Genomic DNA, 15152 nt, shown 5'->3' with positions numbered 1-15152 from the left:
CACTCAACACAGAAAGTTAACTGCTACACCTGGCTATTCCCAAGGGTAAGGTGCATTACTGCCCTGAAGTAGATGATAATTTTGGTTCAAAGGAAGAGTTCAGCTCTCTGTGGGGTCCAGCTACCAGTAGAATGTCTACTGGATATTAAAGCAAAGTGTTGATGAGGCTTATAACAATATTTGATAAGGTTCCTTCCCCTTGAGAAGTTTTTAGTCCTCATTTAATGGCTCTCCAAGTTCTCAGAAAATTTTCTTTGGGGAGAGATCTGCCATACCAATTTACCCATGCTCCACATCAGGGCAACTTTCTAGATGCTGCACCACCTCTTTTATTGCCTTCACCAGCTGCTCCTTTGGAGGACATCACTGCTCAGACTGTTATGCCAGCATGACACTGGCAGGCACAGTCACTCTGAGGCAGCTGGAAAACTGTCCCAGCTTCTTCAACTATCAGTATTCTAGAACAGAGACTTAAGTGACAGAATGCCTACTTGGTATGTGTAGTCCTAGGTTGACAAATTAGCGTGATGCTCCTTTTGGGGACAATTAGAGAAATTTAAATATGGTTTGAGAATTAGATGAGATAAATATGTATATGAAAGGCATATATCAATTGAGAAAAACAGGAAGGCTATATACTAAGGTATTAAAAATGATCAGGTCTGGGTGATGGGAATATTATATTTTTATTTTTGTACCTTTCCTTGTCTGTATTTCTAATTTTCTATTGTTCACAGTCTCTACTTTTAAAGTCAAAATAAAGATTATTAAAAAACAAAAACTAGGGGACTTCTGGTTTCTCGTTCTGAATGTGAGGAGCTTTGAAGCCACCACCTGAACTAACAACAGGTATAAAGCTGAACTGACTGAAAAATCAACAACGGTCCTGGGATCTGTAGAGAGGAGGACAAAGGACAAACGGCTACCTCTAAGACTGGAGAGACAGACAGTGAAGTCAGAGAGCTGCAGCTTACTGGAGCAGAGACTCAGAGCAGAAACTGCCGCGGGAACCAGTGCTGGAGTTGGAAAACCTGAACTGTCATCGGTGAATTGCTGGAGGCTCAGTGTGGACAAGTCTGAGAGTTAAAAGCAGTCATAGAGGGACCCCACAATGTTGTGAGATTTACCTCCAGGAGATCAACCAGGTATCCGCAGTAAATATAGAAGAAAAATCCCCTGATGCTTCTGGGGGTGGTGGTGTGGGACTATTTTGAAATGCACCAGAACACTCTTTTTCTTAACAAGAGTTTCCCCATAGCGGAAACTAGTTAACCACAGCCTAACCTGCTTGGGTATTATTGGAGCCTAACTGACCCAGAGGAATAGGCACAATGAAAGGCTGTGAACTGATCTTCGGGCCGTAGAACACTTTCCCTCCCCCCACGCCCCACCACCAGATTGCTGAGGTTTATTTCAGCAGTTTCTCTCACTCAGTATATCATGTCTGGCTATCAAGAAAGAATCACAAGGCATACGAAAAGGCGAAAAACACAAGGTGAAGACACAGAGCAAGCATCAACCAGACATGGCAGGGATGTTGGAATGATCAGATCTGGAGTTTAAAACAACTGACTTACTAAATGGTGTGACTTTGGACAAAATTACATAAACTTAGAGCACATGTATTTTATCATCTATAAAAACGTATAGTAGTCAGTTGAGAAATATCTACTGAATAAATGTTGCTTGGCCCTTCTCTGTTTTTTTCCCTTTTTCCTTCTTGTCATTCCCACCCTTGTAACTCTCAACTCTGTGTATGTTCTCCTTGCTTGGTATGTGGTACAATTCAGTTCTCTCTGGCCCTTACCTGCAGACTCAGATTCTGGCCTTTTTTGGCTCAGTGAGCTCTGTTAAATAATTAGATCCACTCAGGGTCTCAGCCTGTCCTCAATCAACTGACCTCACTTTGTCAGGTGTAATTTCAATGAACTGGGTCAACTTGAAGGCTAGTAACCCCACAGTGAAATATCTAAGAGAAAAAATAAGACATGTCCAAAAGACTTTGGAAAATATAAAAGGAACTTCAAGTCAAATAATTATGAGCACACGTCAAAGTTTGATTTCAAATTACTGCACAAGAAAGTCTCCTTAGGGAACATATTCAAATAATTAGCCTTAGTAGAAACGTGTTATAGGAGACTAGATTTTTTAAAAATAAATTTTATTTATTTATTTATTTGTTTATTTGTTTATTTATTTATTTATGGCTGCGTTGGGTCTTCACTGCTGTGCGCGGGCTTTCTCTAGTTGCGGCTAGTGGAGGCTACTCTTCATTGTGGTGTGTGGGCTTCTGACTGCAGTGGCTTCTCTTGTTGCAGAGCATGGGCTCTAGGCACGTGGGCTTTGGTAGTTGCAGCAGGAGGGCTCAGTAGTTGTGGCTTACGGGCTCTAGAGCGCAGGCTCAGTAGTCGTGGCTCGTGGGCTTAGTTGCTCCGTGGCATGTGGGATCTTCCCGGACCAGGGCTTGAAACTGTCCCCTGCATTGGCAGGCGGATTCTTAACAGCTGCACCACCAGGGAAGTCCCCGATCCAGTTTGGAGTTCATTGTTAAGCTTAGTTAGAATCATCATTACTTCACTTTGGTTATGCTATATGAGCAGTGTCATTCGTGAGGCATAATTCAGGATTCTCAGACATTAGAAGCATATATGTCTGTACCAGTCATACTGAAACAAGGTTGTGCTGATTTATAGGTTTGTACACATACAGGGATGGTAATCCATGTTGAGCAGCTTCCACTGATGGTGTCAAGCACAGCAGAATAGTCCAGGACAAGCCATATTCATATGAGTCTTTCTGTTTTCACAGACCATATGGTTGTTCTCATAGGATGCAGTGCTGGGTCTAGCATACAAAGATGGTATTAATCCCCCTCCGTGCCACAAACACAAACCTTCCAGGGTCTAAGTTTCTCCCTTCCTTGGTACCAGGGCTGTTGCTCTTTTTCCACCACCACAAAACTGGTGTGACCATTCTAGCCACTATAACTATGTCATTTTTTCTAGTCATTTCCTAATCACACTCAAAACTTTTGTATAGGAGGATAAAGAACAAGAAAGACAAGGGCATTTTCATGCCATTTACAGAGACCAACTATATTCACCACCTTGGGTCTGCTGGGCCACTGTAAGGAATTCCTAGAGCAGTGTACTCAAATAAATGGTAGTTATCTTCATGATGTAGGACCACATTTATCCAATGATAAATCATAATCAGGGATAATCATTTATGCTTGATTTAGGACCAGCCATTTATTCTAGATGGCTATACAAGAATGACAATTTTTTTTTTTTTTTTTTTTTTTTTTTGCGGTACGCGGGCCTCTCACTGCTGTGTCATCTCCCGTTGCAGAGCACAGGTTCCGGACGCGCAGACTCAGTGGCCATGGCTCATGGGCCCAGCCGCTCCGCGGCATGTGGCATCTTCCCAGACCGGGGCACGAACCCATATCCCCTGCATCGGCAGGCGGACTCAACCACTGCGCCACCAGGGAAGCCCGAAGAATGAAATTTTAATGCCATTTTGACTGGGCTACTACCAGTAAGGTGTATTAACCAAGCTGGTCAGAGGTTCGCCCTTCAGGGAAAGAAAGAAGCATTATGCTTTCCACTTCTGGCAAGTTGGAGTAGGTGTATTTTTTTCTACTCAACCTGTTAAGTACAGCTAAAAGCCTGGACCACATGTAAAAACAAAACATAAGAATTTGGAGAGAAGAAGCTAGACTAGCTAGGAACTTGGGGCTTGAGGAATGATAGAGCAGTGAGTTCCCTGAGTTTTCTTTTGCCTCATATAACCCAAGTGAGTCCTGGAGAAGCCAGGAACCTGGAAATGCCAACAGGTGCAGACAAAAAAGTCCATGAAAAGTCTTCTCTCTAGCCAAAGAACCCGGAAGGGGACAGCCTAGAAAGATACAAAACTTTAAGACATTAATCAGCACACTCTGGCCAAACACCACAGAAAGGTATGCAGCAACCAAGCAAATATTTAAGAAAAAGGTAACCGAAACCTGGTAGGGAAGGTTTGTGGCATTTTAACTTAACGCTTGCTCCGTCTTTTCATCACTGGATCCATGACAGTGTTTAGATGGCCGCCTGCGTTCCCAGTGTGGGTTCCTGGTGGAGGGAGCGGAGCACTTGGTCATCACAGAATAAACCTTGATTGTGTGACCTGTTGGGGGGCTCGTGAAGGACTAAGGCAAAGGGCTTGCCTATATTTCACATAACTCAGAGCTCTCTCAGGGCAGAGAAGTTGTTACACAGAGAACATTTCCTAAGAAAAAGTTCACTATAGGGATTCAACAGTAGATTTGAATAGACAGGAGAAAGAACTTGAAGATAGGTCAATTGAAATTATCCAGTCAGAGAGCAGAAAGAAAGAAGAATGAAGAAAAGTGAACAGAGCCTAAGAGCCCTGTGGGACATTGTCAAATTCACTGACAGAAGTATAATAGGATTCCAGGATCAGGAGAAAGTGAGAAAAGACTGTGTGATTTCTGTCCAAGGCAATGTTCTCTTAGAGAAAAGGATTTCATTATTAGCATCTTCTCCTTCATCCTACTTCCTATACAGTTGTCGGTGGGAAAGGGAAGGGCGTGACCAGTCCATCTTTGATGGATACTGTTTACCTGGTTCTCAAGTAGAAACGGACCTGCTGCATTGCTGGTCTCTAGCCACCAGCTTCTACAAGGACATGAGGCACGTGGTGAAACAAGAAGGAACAGTAGTTCCTGTACTTGTTTCTGTGTTAGACCCAATTATGCTTCTTGCACAGATAGTCCTCTGATAAAACCAGTCCTCTGATTTTTCTGGTTAAGGTAGGATGGAAAGACAGAGAGAGGGATACCAGACCCATAACTTTGGAGATTAATTCCTAGATGCCAGTGCTGTGTACAAGAAGAGGAATTAAGAGGAATTAGACACATGAACAGGTGCATTGGGTTTTATTTACACTCTAGGCGCTGAAGGCAGGTCCATCTACTACTGCCAGCCCAAGTAAGCACTGTTTCCATACAGATGTGCCATTGGTGCAAAATGGAATGAAGAATCCTGATCTCTTCTAGTCCTTGACCTTGTTAAAAATATGCCCAGGTTGTGAGTTGGAAACATGTTTCATCAGTCAGATTTTAGGCCATTGTGTCTTCAAAGGATTCTTTTGAATGAAAATAGATTTCTTTAAAAATTGGAGGTGGAGAAATGAGATAGGAGGTGTCTGGCCTGATGTGGAGAACAGCTACACAATATTAACTTCTCCTTGAATCACAAGAGCTTCCCCCAGACTTCTATCATATCATAGAATACTTCAGGACTGGTTTTTTAGTGTGAGGGATTGGTCATTTGGTATAACTGCTTTTGCTCACACAAGCCTTGCCATTTGATATAAAACACATACACATACACATCAAGGTCTCCCCACACACATTGACTTGGACCATATGCTTCTCAAATTTTTAATTTTACTAAAGTGGCAGATTTTTACTTTCATCAGTTCACATAATAAGGGTCTATGTTTTGAATATTTCTTTGATCACTGTCTTGAGTCCACAAGATGGCAGTGTCTTCTCAGAGACTCTGAGGAAAGCTCTCATGTATTTCACCGTGTGTGTGTGTGTGTGTGTGTGTTTGTGTGTGTGTGTGTGTGTGAGAGAGAGAGAGAGAGAGAGAGATAGAGAGAGAGAGGTATATGAGAGGAGGAGCTTGGTGGCGTAGCAGGGGTGGTGAAAAAAATCTTGTTTTTTCACTGGTAGAACAGATTCTTTTTATGATTCTTAAGGCAGAAGAATTAGAAATGTCTGAGTTCGACTCATTTTTTTTTTTTTTAGGGTTTAAAATTTGAATCCTCAGTGAACCAGGGGAGGAAAGAATGAGGAAATCCTCAAGAGTTTTACTAGTGATCCTGTGGCTTCAGTTAACATGTGAGTTTGGGTCATTTCTATGGGAACATAAAGTAAAGTATTTGGAGTCATTCTCTATTGTAGGCCCATGGATAGAAACATGAATGTTACTTCCCTTAAATAAGGGAAGGTAGTGGTGGGAGGCCTGTGAAAAGATAACTTAAATTCTGCAGAGGAAGCACCCATTACCCAGCCAGGCTTTTTCGACTGACCATTCGTTGTCTCTTTGCACAGGGATGAGGAGCCAGCAGAAGGGAGTGGAGCAGAGCCCTGCATCTCTGCATGTTCCAGAGGGAGCCATCGCCTCTCTCAACTGCACTTATACTGACAGTGCTTCTCAGTACTTCTCATGGTACAGACAGTACCCCAGCAAAGGCCTTGAGTTGCTCGTTTACAGTTACGGATCTTTGAATAAAGACAAAGAGGAAGGAAGATTCACAGCCGATGTCAATAAAGCCAACAAGTATGTCTCCCTGCTCATCAGAGACTCCGAGCCAAGTGACTCAGCCACCTACCTCTGTGCAGTGAGCGCACAGTGCTCCCCAGGCACCTGCAGTCTGTACCCAAAACTGGTGGGGCCCCAGCAATGCCTGATGTAGAGCTTAGGCTGCAGGGCACAGCAATTCTGTTTGCTTTGTAGATGAAAATGAGAATTAAGAGTTAACAGAGGGAAATATTTTTATAAGTCTGAAAAGAATTGACCCTGAAGGGAAATTAAAGACACAATTTGGTCTGAATGACTGTTTGAAGTATTTTCTAGTCTTCTCTTTGTACTCTAGTTTTTTGGGGTTCTTTTTGCGGTTCGTGGGCCTCTCAGTGTTGTGGCCTCTACCGTTGCGGAGCACAGGCTCCGGACGCGCAGGCCCAGCGGCCATGGCTCACGGGCCCAGCCGCTCTGCGGCATGTGGATATTGTGTAAACACAATATCAAGTTGATTTTCAACTATCGTGAGTGCAGTGGATTCTCTGACAAAAGACTGCTTCAACCCATGTAGAAATAAAAATACTACTACTAGTACATACTCAACCCATGGGGGAAAAGCAATTGTTTAACTCCTTTTCGAAATACCCCAAATGTTTCCTTGGGACAGTATTCCAGTTCATATCCCACCTTTACAGATTTTTATGGGAATTTGTTTGTTCCAAGAAAGGCATGAACTGACCCCATTCTTTGCCATCCTAGAAGTTTCCCCACCAGTGTTTGTTTAATGTTGCAGCCAATATGTCCCTACCGTGATGTCTTTTCTCTGGAGGACTTTAGCAAGAGTTCATCGGAGATCATTAGGCTCCACCAGACAGCTGTCCTGGCTTTGATATATCTTGTCCTCGTGAATCAAACAAATCAATCATTCCTAATGATTCTTTACAAAATTGGGGCCAAATTTTGTGTATCTAAGATGGAATAATTGAACTTCTCCATGGATTTGTGTTTATGTTCTAGAAGAGGTGCTTGCATAAGGATTAAGTCAGAAAGGGATGCTTAGCATAATAATCTGCTCAAGCATTTTTTCCTAGCTTCTACAGAGTCTTTTACACCATGAGAATTGGTTTTTATGACAAAAATTTCTTTGAGTAACATGAAGACATCAAATAATTCATGTATTTGACATCCATTTTTAATAGGCATACATGAGATACACAAGAAGGTTAAGAAAATGTTAAGATGCTTAAAAAACCTCATTGTCTTCCTAGTATTTGGAAGCCATGAACTGTGTTAAAAATCTATAACTAACATTGTATGTATACTTTTTGTAATTTAATATATCCAAGAGAGATCCACAAGTTCAGCTACTTAAGTTAATTTTGCTTCTGCTAATGATTGGTTTTAAAGGGAGTTTAGAGTAGCTATTGCATAACTAGCTTGGTATTTTTCTTTTCAATATTTAAAGTAAGATTATTTTAAAAACAAGTCAATTCAGAATTTGGTATGAGAATGTCCAAAAGATCTGTTCTGGACATGAAGGCATTTTGAATAACAGAAGTACAATCATGAGATCCTTTAATTGAGAGGTGTAACAAAGTTGAATAATATGCGGAGAAATTAATATTTTATGATTAGTCAACTAATTGGTAGACAAAGTTTGAGTGTTTTAGATTGGAGAACAATTTGTACTGTATGTAGTACCATCAGATTTAAATGGAGATTCCAGAGCAAGGTCTGAAGATGCTTCAACCAATTTAGCCAAGGCTGTAATTACTTTGAGACAAGGAGTATAAGTTTTGTTGAACTTTAAGGGGTAGGCCATGATAGGCAATGGGTCTTTGTTTTTTGCCATGTTGTTTAGTAATATCCTTAGGCACGGCTTTCCTTTTACATTCATACACAAAGAAATGTTTATTACAATCAGTGGTGAACTTACGATCAGCTGTCTTATGGAGGTGTATGATGTCACCTGCAATATATTCCCTTTAGAGCTGGGCGCACAGAATATAGGGGCTTCTTGTGGCTCTTTTAGGGTTCCAACTGAGTTAATGGGAAAAATATAAATTCAAAGGTTTGATAACCTAATGGCCAAACTCTGGCATCTATTTTGGCCTTTCTGAACAGAGCTGGGCTGTCAAAACTAATAGAGAAGAGAAGGGGACCTCTGTGACAGGACTCCATGTCTGCAAGCTTCATTCTAGTCTTCTGCAAAGGGAGATTATCTTTTCTCCTGCTATTAGGTCCCAAGATAGGTAACTGAACAGATGTTGTGGTGAATAATTATACTGACTGCTATATCAATATATAGGTTGAAGAAGCTGCAGTAATTAGTCTAAAGAGATTTGCCTTCTTATCATAAAGTGATTTATTTCTACCTTAGGTGAAAGGAAAGCATACATAAGTGTAAGGATACATGATCATTACATCTTAGGTTGTTTCCATAATCCATTATATATAGTATTTTAAAATAAGTTCCATCACTGACGCAACGACTAAACACAGCAGTTGGTCGAATCATCAATCTCCCTTTCAATAACAAATTTACCTCGTGTTTATTTTCAGATGTAATTGCTATCAGTTGAAGAGCTGGTTAATGCAAAAGGAAGTCTGGGTTGAGTGAGACTCTCACCTAGACCATAGAGAAGCTGACATGACCCACATCAACTTGCTCCTCCAGGAAACCCCTGTTTCCTGTTGTGGGGCAGCAGCAACACATAGCCCAGCAATTCTTCCCTCACCCTGTCAGGTTCAGCTCACCTTGCAGAGCCTTGAAATTGAAGAAGACACTTTCCATGTAGTGGAAGACCTCAAACATGCTTCTCTCCAGCCTTCTGAAGGTGGTCATGGCTTCATTGTGGCTAGGTAAGGATGGCCCCAGTGGGATTGTACCCCTCTAAGACCTAAGGATTGGGGGAACAGGCGGTTTATGGGCACCCTGGGAAGAAGGGGCAGTAGAGTGTAAAATAGAATTTCTTTGTTCCACAGTACTTATTCCTAAACTTCTGATTCTGTTTTTTTTTCTTTAGGATCCAGTATTGCCCAGAAGGTAACTCAAGACCAACCAGTAATATTAGTGCAGGAGAAGGAGGTTGTGACCCTGGACTGCATATATGACACAACTGAACCCAGTTATAGTCTATACTGGTACAAGCAGCCCAGCAGTGGGGCGATGATTCTCCTTATTCGTCAGGACTCTTATAACCAGCAAAATGCAACAGAAGGTCGCTACTCACTGAATTTCCAGAAGGCAAACAAATCCATCAAACTTGCCATCTCAGCTTCACAGCTGGAGGACTCTGCAGTGTATTTCTGTGCACTGAGTGAGCCCACAGTGAGAGGCGTGTTAGAGGGAGGTATACCAAAACCCAGGGCTCTGCTTGATACATCTGCCTGCTGTAGGGACCAGGGCAGGGAATTGCCTTCACAGACAAGAAGTGGTTAGGGCTGTGGCAGCACAGGTGTAGGGTTAGAGGGAAAACACTCCTTCTAAGAAAATATTTCTCTGGGTTCGTAGACCATGTCTAGAGCTATCATTCATCAAAAACATCCTTATCCCTGAAAATTTGGGTTCAAATTTTTTATTGAAGACAAAAAATAGCCACATAAAATCCTTGCCATTTAGTGATTAGAATGAGCTAGAATAATTGACTAAGGAAATTCAGAGACATCTGATTCAAAAATTAGTAAAAGTATGCGTGAATTTTTGGATTTTCATTTCAATTTGTTCATTAAATATTTATTGAATATATATTATTTTACAGGCTTGTTTTGAGTAAGGAAGGTTGTGAAATCTCTTTGTGATTTTCCTCTTTTTGAATATTATGCAGTTTTACACCATTTAATGAATTCATTTATTTTAGTTTTGTTACCTGAGTTAATGGTACACTTGTTTACTTTCTAAGGTGCCTGATATGTCACAAACTTTGTGATAATCCTCATTCCATCTTATTAACACCTCTAGCATGGAATAGCTCAATTATCATAATGTAAGTTTTACCTGCCTCCCATCAGTCTTATCCACAAAAAGATCAATAATTAGTGGCTCTTAAAAGGACATTGTGAGAAGCAGAGTATGAATTATCTTGTTTCTCTGCTCTTGCCCTTCACTGCACCACTCCTTCAAAAGTATTTTTGCCATCATGTGGCACATTTTGGACACCTCCAGACCCTCTTTTCCAATCAGTGTTACACAATCCCAAATACTCTTTCTCTCTAATTTCCTCCTTCTACCTCTAATTCCATTTTCTCAGTGTCTTAAAATTTGAATGGTAATGGGTGGTTGCTAAGTGATCTTGTATTGTAACTGCCTCTTATATTTGCATTTTGAAAGCGGTTGTGTAGAGTAGAAATCTTTTTTTTTTAGTTACTATCAATCACCTCACATAGCTATAATTTTTATTTCTTCTGATGAGAACTTTTAAGATTTATTCTCTTAGCAACTTTCAAATATTCAGTACAGTATTGGTAACTATAGTCACTGTGCTATACATTACATCCCCAAACTTACTTAGAACTGAAAATTTGTGCCTTTTGACCGACTTCACCCATTACACTTTACCCCCCTGCGCCTCTGTCCTCTGGCTACTATGAGTTTTGTTTTTTTTTTAATTTTAGATAGAGTAGGAATCTTTTTTTTTTCTTTCCTTTTTTTTGTTTTTTGTGGTACGCGGGCCTCTCACTGCTGTGGCCTCTCCTGTTGCAGAGCACAGGCTCCCGACGCGCAGGCTCAGCGGCCATGGCTCACGGGCCCAGCCGCTCCGCGGCATGTGGGATCCTCCTGGACCAGGGCACGAACCCGCGTCCCCTGCATTGGCAGGCGGACTCCCAACCACTGTGCCACCAGGGAAGCCCTAGATAGAGTAGAAATCTTAAAAGGAATGTCTTACAGTCCCTTCATTAAGTGGTGCTGGAAAAATTGGACAGCTACGTGTAAAAGAATGAAATTAGAACATTCTCTAACACCATACATAAAAATAAAGATCTAAATGTAAGACCAAATAATATAAAACTCTTAAAGGAAAACATAGGCAGAACACTCTCTGACATAAATCACAGCAAGATCTTTTTTGGTCCACCTCCTAGAGTAATGAAAATAAAACCAAAAATATATAAATGGGACCTAATGACACTTAAAAGCTTTTGCACAGCAAAAGAAACCATAAACAAAATGAAAAGACAACACACAGAATGGGAGAAAATATTTGCCAATGAATTCACAAACAAGGGATTAATCTCCAATATATACAAACAGCTCATGCATCTCAATGTCAAAAAAACCAAACAACCCAGTCAAAAAAAAATGGGTGGAAGATCTAAATAGACATTTCTCCAAAGAAGACATACACATGGCCAAGAGGCACATGAAAAGATGCTCAACATCATTAATTATTAGGGAAATGCAGATCAAAACTACAATGAGGGGTCCTTCCCTGGTGGCGCAGTGGTTGAGAGTCCGCCTGACGATGCAGGGAACACGGGTTCGTGCCCCGGTCTGGGAAGATCTCACATGCCGTGGAGCGGCTAGGCCCATAAGCCATGGCCGCTGAGACTGCGCGTCTGGAGCCTTGTGCTCCACAACGGGAGAGGCCACAACAGTGAGAGGCCCGCGTACTGCAAAAAACAAAAGAAACGACAAAAAAAACCTACAATGAGGTATCACCTCACACTGATCAGAATGGCCTTCATCAAAAAATCTACAAACAGTAAATGCTGGTGAGGGTGTGGAGAAAAGGGAACCCTCCTACACTGCTGGTGGGAATATAAATTTTTACAGCTACTAAGGAGAACAGTATGGAGGTTCCTTAAAAAATTAAAAATAAAACTACCATATGGTCCAGCAATCCCACTTCTGGGCATATATCCAGAGAAAACCATAATTCAAAAAGGCATATGCACCCCAGTGTTCATTGCAGCACTATTTACAATAGCCAGGACATGGAAGCAACCTAAATGTTCACCAGTGGAGGAATGGATAAAGAAGATGTGGTACATATATACAATGGAACATTACTCAGCCATAAAAAAGAATGAAATAATGCCATTTGCAGCAACATGGATGGACCTAGAGATTGTCATACTGAGTGAAGTAAGTCAGACAGAGAAAGACGAATACCATATGATATTGCTTATATGTTCAATCTAAAAAAAATGGTACAAATGAACCTATTTACAAAACAGAAGTAGAGTCACAAATGTAGAAAACAAACTTATGGTTACCAAGGGGGAAATGGGGAGGAGGGATAAATTGGGAGATTGGGATTGACATATAACACTACTATATATAAAATAGATAACTAAAAAGAACCTACTGTATAGCACAGGGAACTCTACTGAATACTTACATGGGAATAGACTTAATTGGGAATAGAATCTAAAAAAGAGTGTAATGACTTACATGGGAATAGAATGTAAAGTAATGACTTACATGGGAATAGAATCTAAAAAAGAGTGGATATATGTACATGTATAACTGATTCACTCTGCCGTACAGCAGAAACTAACACAACATTGTAAATCTACTATACTCCAATAGAAATCAATTTTAAAATGTCTTAAAATTTTTTAACTCAAAAAATCTTACCATTTTAACAGACATTTTTACCATATTAATAATTTTAAGTGTACAATCCAGTGATATTAAATACATTTACATTGTTCAACCAGTACCACCATCCATCTCTAGAACTCTTTTCATCTTGAAAAACTGAAAATTTGTACTCATTGAAGAGTAACTCCCCATTCACGTGTCCCTCCAGCCCTGGCCACTACTATTCTACTCTCTCTTTCTATGAGTTTGACAGCCCATATAAGTGGAATCATGTAACGTTGGTCATTTTGTGACTTATTTCATTTAGCATAATGTACTCAAGTTTCATCTATGTTGTAACAGGTGATAGAATTTCTTTCCTTTTTTTTGAATTTTATTTTATTTATTTTTTTATATAGCAGGTTCTTTCCTTTTCGGGGTTGAATAATATTTCAGTGTATGTGTATACCACATTTTGTCTATCTCTTCATCTGTTGATGGATATTTGGGTTGCTTCCACCTTTTGGTGGAACAATGGATATATAAATACCTCAATATTTGGGGTATATACCCAAATTCTTTCAATTTTTTTGAGTATATAATTAGAAGTGGAATTGCTGGATCACATGGCATTTCTATTTTTAAATTTTTGAGAAATATTTATACTGGTTAATTTTTTTTTTTTTTTGCGGTACGCGGGCCCCTCACTGCTGTGGCCTCTCCCGTTGCAGAGCACAGGCTCCGGATGCGCAGGCTCAGCGGCCATGGCTCATGGGCCTAGCTGCTCCGCGGTATGTGGGATCTTCCCGGACCGGGGCACGAACACGTGTCCCCTGCATCGGCAGGTGGACTCTCAACCACTGCATCACCAGGGAAGCCCTACTCCCTGATCTTTGATGACCATCTCGGTCTAGGGCACTGATCACAAATGAAATCTTATAAACTGGCATCAGACTGGCTGCAACAAAACCATCTGGGAGCTTTAAAAAATTACACACTTGTGGGAATTCCCTGGCAGTCCAGTGGTTAGGACTCCGCACTTTCACTGCTGAGGGCCCGGATTCAATCCCTGGGTGGGGACCTAAGAGCCTACAAGCTGTGCAGCAGTGCCAATGGAAAAAAAAATAATTACGCAGTTGTGGGTCTCAATCCTGGAAAGTATGATTCATGAAGTTAGTTGTGGGATCCCAGAATCGGTAATTTTAAATCACTTACACATTGATTCTATTATAAGCTGTTGTATGAATATCAGCTATGTCTTTAATAATTTGAAAAGCTGGGAAAAAAGAGAGTCCTAACTCATGCTCGAGGCTTTTGAAACAAATCCACATCTTTAGAGTTCCTAACCCAGTGGAGGAAAATTATTTGATTAAAGTTTGGCAATAAAATATGGCAGATGGATGGTAACAGAAAGCATCCTTGAGGTTATTCACTAAGAGTATAAGATTAGTACTTGTCTGATTCACATAGGCCAACACTTTTATCTTGGAGTCAAGAAAATAGTAGGAGAATAAGACATTGATCTCAGACCATTCTATAAGGATTTGATCATTTCAATTATGATATTTCTCTTGTTTTCACATTTTAATGATTCTGAAATTCAGGATTATTTGACTATTGATAAGATAGTGTGGCTTTTTCCTCTGAAAAGATTTTATTAAAAAGATAGCATTTCTTACAAACGATATTATTTTGGGACCGATAAAATATTATATTTCAAGTAGTAGTGATTCCTCAATCAGTGACCCTTGATTCATTATTTTTGTTTGGTATAGCAAATATTTAGTGAGCATGTAATAAATGTCAGTCACTGTTGCTCTATAAATTGGGGTACAATGCTGAAACACAGAGATTCACTCAGTACTGATTTGGCTTCTTATTACTTCCTCTGTAATCAACCTCAGATTCTTTTCTGACATTCAGTGGATTATAGGCTGGCCCACCATGGATACCTGAGAATATAAAGTACTATTTAAAGTGCTTAAGAAAACTGATATCTTCTCAGCTGCAGAAATACCTGGGATGCTCTGTTAAAGAACTTCCATGTCAGGTAGTGTCCTAAGAGCAAAACAGACCTGAGAAGTTATGACAGCTCTTGTTCAGATTTCCAAGCGCCACCTGAAGACTGGCATGTACCTCATGAATAAAGTCAAGGATAACATTTTTCTGACTTGAGGAGACCAGGAAGTGTGCATCCCATTTCAGTGTCTGTCCACCAGGGGGTGCAGTTTCTTAACACAAACACATTTCCTGTCTGAAACTAGGCTTAGGTTTATCACTTCACTGTGACTTCAGTATTTCTTCAAGTGAAG

The 15152-nt window shown here is 40.5% G+C and overlaps 2 gene segments (V, D, J or C); both read left to right on the top strand.

Annotated features, from left to right (window-relative positions):
* The first annotated feature begins 5838 nt into the window (after positions 1–5838).
* Positions 5839–6489, top strand: LOC132488096 (T cell receptor alpha variable 12-3-like). The segment is given in 2 exon segments: positions 5839–5911; positions 6125–6489. Coding segments are annotated over 2 exon segments (417 nt in total).
* A 2638-nt stretch (positions 6490–9127) lies between these two features.
* On the top strand, positions 9128–9756 carry LOC132488095 (T cell receptor alpha variable 14/delta variable 4-like). The segment is given in 2 exon segments: positions 9128–9176; positions 9341–9756. Coding segments are annotated over 2 exon segments (465 nt in total).
* Positions 9757–15152: the final 5396 nt, after the last annotated feature.

This window comes from Mesoplodon densirostris, chromosome 4 (assembly GCF_025265405.1).
Source record: "Mesoplodon densirostris isolate mMesDen1 chromosome 4, mMesDen1 primary haplotype, whole genome shotgun sequence".
NCBI classification, from domain to species: domain Eukaryota; kingdom Metazoa; phylum Chordata; class Mammalia; order Artiodactyla; family Ziphiidae; genus Mesoplodon; species Mesoplodon densirostris.
Note: the sequence above shows the minus strand (reverse complement) of the source record. Positions and strands in the feature narration are given on the sequence as shown.